The following is a 6,450-nucleotide window of genomic DNA, read 5'->3' as shown; positions in this document are numbered from 1 at the left end:
TTGTCCAGTACCCTGTTTCTAATTCTATTTTCTTTATGATTATTCATTTGTCCACTGCTATGTAAATTTTCACAGTTTTACCACCTCATCTCTTATTATATATTTTCCTTCACATCTCCAGGCTGTATTCGCTATTCTCTAGCAGAGCCACAGTTCTTTTTGAATTTGTCTCTACCAAGTACAAAATAGCTGGTTTATTTTTCATTAAATAATCAGTGATTTTTAACCTGGTCGGTATCAACCCATCTACATTAGTATGTGTCACTAGACCTGTTCCAAAAAACAACTTTTTTCATATTTTCATACGTTACTGTACTTTTGCCCATGCTTTTTGGCCTTAAAAAGCCAAACATTACACCCATTTTTATCTAGGATATATGGAAGCATTGCCACATGGAGGCTGAATTTTTTGCCACAATAGCATAAAATGAAGCAGGGAACAGAGAATTAATAGGAAACACAACCAAACAACTAGAACTGAAAAGATTGATTCAGAAAAAATGAGGATATGACTTTATTTGTGTGGAGTTGGTAGGAATAGGAAACAGAGGGAATTGAGGAATATTGAGGAAAGATTTTCTGCCTCCTGCGCTGTCTTCCTATCTTCTTTTTTACACCATTTTCTTAGTTTTAGGTTTAAAGTTGTATTAATCGATTTTCTTGGCACGTTCTTTTCTCGTGTCTTTACCTTCAGTTACAACTGTCTTTATCTCCCGTTCTTCCTTGGTAGCATCCCTCTAGATCCATTTTTTTTTCTGAACTCCATGACCTGTTGAATATCTCGGTTGGTATGGTTTGTGACTTGAATTAAACTTTAACGTGTGCATGTTTTCCATACAGTCAAGACGAGTCATATTTTATTTTATCCTTTGCAGAGATCCGAAGCAGCATTTCCCCAGAGGAGAAACAGAAGCTCAAGACGACAAAAGAGAGGAAGAGGCGTTACTTGTAAGGGTCCTGAGGTTTCATAACATCCGACCACAACGGTTGCAAACACATCATAATATCAACATTCACTTCGTCGTCGACGACAGATATGTCGAATCGAGGACAGAAGCATGTTCATAGAATCCACATCGATATTTCAAACACTTTTCAAATTTGTCGCCCAAAGTGGCGATCCGTGGCAGGGTTAACTGGATAAATAGATTAATAGATAAACAAATCAAATAATCAACCAAGAAAAAATAAATAAACAAATAAGAGTAAGTAAATGAATAAAGAAATCATAGATAAAAAATAATCCAAGAACCATGTGACGGCGACGACGATCACCGCCACAACGACGACATGTCGACGAAGACAAGTACTAGCTTACAGTACTCTTCCATTACTTTAGCTCTCTCATGAATACATCAGGATGATGAGAGGTCTTCCAGTGACATCGCAACTTCCAGTCATCGTGGAAGATTGTATCAAGAAATTCACAATCTGATGTAACTCAGACCTTTCCATTAAAATTCTAGTCTTGTATTTGTTGTTATACCTAACAACCTTGGGATTTTTTATTAGTTAGGTCTACCAGAATGAGTTGCAAAATCTGCTTGATCTGAGTAAATGTATAGATATAGATAGGACTATAACTAATAGATTTTTTGTAGAAAATCACTCAACTTTTGAAGTAGTTACAGCCATAAAATAAATCACCTTCCCGGTCATTTTCGCTGAACTACTCCCAAAATTAAATGAAGGTCATATGGACACAACTTATCACTCAAAATAGAGAACTGTTAGAACTAGACCAAGCATCAGCATCAGTGTTGAAGGTGCAGAAAAACATAACCACCAAATTAAGATATTATATGAAAACGTAAAGTAAAACTCAGGAAAAGATTAATCATTGTAATCCCTACATATTAAAACTGAATCATATAGAACCCCGTCAACTAAAATTCTAATGTTTCTAACCAGAGTTTCAACCCTCACAAACTGCTAAGACGAAGTTACGAGGGAGAAACGAATGGGTAGGTTAGGTATACCCACACTTCAATAAAGGATTTGACACCAGAAAGAAAGCTACAGAGAACGCTCACCTTAAAGAATAAAGCCGAAGGCAGATTGCTGGAGTGGACGGCAGAATTCTTAAAGTATTGACATTATGTATATGTATGTACACATACACATGCTCATACACACATATAAAAATACATATACATATAAGTATTTACAGTCACGAGCAACAGTTTTTACCCACCCATAGTTTTTCATGACACGAAATTAAAGTTCTTTTTATGAGAATTTTCATCTATCTATTCAAGAAAATATATCACGTACATGACAAAAAAAAAAACATTATGAGAACTGTAACGTGTGACAAATATTTTGCTCCTGACTGCACATTTACAAATACATACAGTATAAGTACAGATACATACATATACGTACACACATACACAGTTTCCATGTCTTAGATAAGGAGGTGGAGCCACTCCCAATACTGTGGCCTTCCACGTGGGTGTACAACACGTTATCTACAGGTTGGAAACGGGACAAGAGGCGCAGCTGCACATTAGTATGGCAACTTATCCTTGCAAGAAGTCTTTGCTGACACAGATAATTTCCTATAAATTAAGAAGTTGCAGGTATGCTGTTGTGCAACAGTATACAGGACCCGAGGAATGATTCTCTAATTTAATATATAAGACATTGACAAATTAGGAGACGGGTATACTAACTTCGCCGACAAGAGTTTGGAATATATCACTATCGAAAAACAAATTTAATCTACGAGTATTCTATAGCGTGTGGTAGTCAAGTGTGGTAATCCAAGTCAGTACACTCTACACTCCAAAAGGCATCGTCTATACATGAATTTACTGACTCAACTACGGTCTTTGACCAGTAAAGGTCTTGGTAAAATTCTTCTACTCTTTTTACCATTCTGTCTCTGCATTTAATGATCTCTCCATTTCTATCTTTCAAACATATCATTTGCTGTCTTTCTAATGCATGTCTGCGCTCAGTCCACTTAATACTTTACCTTTCCGAATAGTTTCCTCTACTTCATTCATGTTTCTCTTTCTTTTCTCTGATCTCTGCCTTTTGTTGATATTTTGTTTAGTTCTACTCTTTCTATTTCGTCTCTTCTGCATTTAATCTGCATAGTCCTTGTTCTTTTAATTAGGTCATTTGTAGTTTTGGAGTATTTGTTTTCTTTAATACTTTTTGTACTTCCTACTTTCTCTGCCGATTCCCTAATGATATTGACTATATTCAAATTCATATCTATGACGGTGTCCTCGTTAGTTCTTAGAGCTTCAAATCTATTTTTAAATTCTAACTGAAATTTCTTCTTGTTATCCTTAACCTTTACAAGGCTGATTCTATTTTTTAAAATAATTTTATTTCTCTCGGCTCTGAAATTGAATTTAGCTGTGCAACCTACCATTCTATGGTCACTACCTATGTTGACTTTATTTATGACAGTATCATTTCTAACGCTCTTGCTCTCATCTCCTAATATGATGTCTACTTCGTATTTTGTTGTTCTATTTGAACTTTTCCACGTCCATTTACGACCTACTTGCTTTTGGAAAAAAGTGTTCATTATCCTCATGTTGTAGTTCTCTGCAAAATTGGCTAACATCTCGCCTCTGTCATATCTTTCACCTACTCCCAACTTCCCAATGCATGACTCATCTCCCATCTTCCTTCCCACTTAACATTAAAGTTGCCCATTACCAACGTGTACTTACTTTTTTTTTTATCAATTACCCGACTTAAATCGTCATAAAAGGACTCAATTTCATCGTCTGAACTCTGTGAAGTTGGTGCATAAATGTTAACATTTTTTAGAGTGTACCTTTTACACATCCTAATCACAATCCAAGCTACCCTGTCTGACAGACTACTGAACTTGACAACGTTACCAGCAACTTCTCGGTTTATCAAGAATCCTATTCCACTGGATTTTTCTTTGTCCTTACCTCTATAGTAGAACAGGTGGTGACCATTTTGTAATTGTATCAGCTTTTCTTCCTCTCCTCGGTTCGCTCAGTCCCACGATGTCGCACTTGATGTTGTCTAGTTCTTCCATTAAACTCCCCAGCCTGTGGACTTCAGAGAGGGTTATTACCTTGTCAGTATGCATATTCATTTCCTTGGACCTACTGCCTATCAGAGAGTTGACACCTTGACATGGTGGATAGACTTGAGAATATTAATGATTGCAAAAGCTATGCCGATAGAGAGGAAATATCTGCAGGTCAACCATATCGAACAAGTTTTGTAAGAAAGATTAGATAAAGAGCAGCTCACACACACAGTCGCAGGACCGACTGCTAACTGGCACATCCCTGATGGCGAATAGGGAAATTCTTCATAGATATATGGGGTACCGTCATAATGACGACGTGGACCATTGGGCATCCTATTGATATATAGGGCTTCACCGAATACAATGAGTAAGATGACACCATAGAAATATCTCACTAGAAACCAGTTTGCAGAGTGGTGAGAGTACTGCCAAAACCCCTTCATAACGCAATGAAAAACACAACCAAAAGGAAACCGGGCTTTCCTGTTGGATCATCGTCTCCCAAAAGTCCGACCGCATTGCGCTGTGTGCTTACGGGCAATGTACCACCATATGTGAGTAAGCACTGTCTAATCAGATCCAAGTATTGGATATTAAACGACATGAAGAAAATGAAAATCTATACTTACAACGTAAGAACCCTCTCATTTGTATATGTGTACATATGTATATATATATATATATATATATATATATATATATATATATATATATGCACGTATATGTATCTATGTATATGTATATATATATATACATATATATATATACATATATGTATATATATGAATATATATATATATATGTGTGTGTGTGTGTGTGTGTGTGTGTGTGTGTGTGTGTGTGTGTGTGTGTGTGTGTGTGTGTGTGTGTGTGTGTGTGTGTGTGTGTGTGTGTGTGTGTGTGTGTGTGTGTGTGTGTGTGTGTGTGTGTGTGTGTGTGTACATATATGAATATATGTATGCATACATATATATGTGTGTATATATATATATACATATATACTATATATATTATATATATGTATATATATATATATATGTATATATATATATATATATGTATATATATATATATATATATATATATATATATATATATATATACTATATATATTTCGAGAATAGCTGTAGTCCAGGTGCCATAGTTTAGTTGACTGTAGACACTGGACTTGTCGTAGAAAGAGTTTATTTCAGACGCTTCGAACCCCGTCCATGGTTCATCTTCAGGGACATACAGTACATAGGCATTCAAAGGAAATCATAACATATCGGCACGTGTATCACCCTTGGAAAGGTCTCCCAGGCGACCGTTACAAACATCCAAATTTGTACAAAATACGAATTCCACTGGAAAATAAAATAATACAAATAACAATAGAAATACTCGTAGTTTACACAATAGTACTCCTGAACGAATAAGCAACGTAATTACCCGGACTAAAGCGGCCGGACCTAACAAACACAGAACCAGCCATTTGTTGTATATCGGACAAAATCCACCCTCCTTCTCACTGCTGGTTACGAATTCCTTTTCTCCATCCTCCCCCTCGTTCCTTCGTACACGGCCTTCAAAGTGACGCAACGGTTTATACTCCTTTGATCACTGGCCCATGCTTCCAAAAATATTCTTCCCCCTTTTCCGCTGGCTTTCTATCTGACTCCCGTACTTTGCCAGTCCATTTCGTGTTGTCGGTCTTCACAGTGTCTAAGAATCGCCGAGCTCTTGTCCTTCCTATTTACCGCCCTCTGATGTTCTGGTACCCGTGTCGTCAGCTTCTTTCCTGTCTCTCAAACGTGCACAAAACAATGAACACTCTACACGGTAATCTGACAAAGATGATGGACAAGGAGAATGAAGGAGACATCGAATGCAGAGATTATGATGCACGTTACGAGATGAGATAGAGAAGTTTACAGGAGTGACATGGCAGAGGTTGGCGCGGTCGTGTGAATCATGGGATGCTGTGGAGGTCTTTGTTCAGCAGTGGACTCAGGATGACTGATTTTATATATATATATATAATGTATATATATTTTATTAAAATGAATGGCAAGCTTGTTATGACAGAGCTTCTTGTCGTATTTTTCTCTCTTCCTTAGAGTAATCTTGCCTTCTGTAGGCAGTAACCTTAATGAATCTCTGTATGTCATGTTGTGGAATAACATACATAATCTATAAAAAGCCAAAACGCGTTTTCACACCTCTTGGTGCTTCCTCAGTGGCAGGTACGAATCTAAGGGCTGGGCTGGTGTGTGTGGGTATATATGGGACAGGCTGTGGGTTTTTGTCTAGTCGTCGCTGCGGGATTTTGTCTGGTCGTCAATGTGGGAATTTGTCTGGTTGGCGTCGCCGGAGCTCCGTGTCGTCCTGTAGGTTGGAGGGTGGCGTGTATCTGTGTTTTTTGTCTCGTTTTC

The 6,450-nt window shown here is 37.3% G+C and overlaps 1 protein-coding gene across 1 annotated transcript in view; it reads left to right on the top strand.

Moving 5' to 3' along the window:
• LOC143018129 (uncharacterized) overlaps positions 1-1,473 on the top strand; it is a 17,420-nt gene extending 15,947 nt beyond the window's left edge. The window contains exon 7 of the mRNA XM_076173255.1: positions 876-1,473. Coding sequence (XP_076029370.1) covers positions 876-952 — 77 coding nt within the window. The 3' untranslated portion in view covers positions 953-1,473. The remainder of the gene's footprint in view (positions 1-875) is intronic.
• Positions 1,474-6,450: the final 4,977 nt, after the last annotated feature.

Source organism: Oratosquilla oratoria, chromosome 34 (assembly GCF_046742065.1).
Source record: "Oratosquilla oratoria isolate Oo_2021 chromosome 34, ASM4674206v1, whole genome shotgun sequence".
Taxonomy (NCBI): Eukaryota; Metazoa; Arthropoda; class Malacostraca; order Stomatopoda; family Squillidae; genus Oratosquilla; species Oratosquilla oratoria.
The sequence above is the reverse complement of the archived record's forward strand: the minus strand, read 5'-3'. Positions and strand labels throughout refer to the sequence as shown.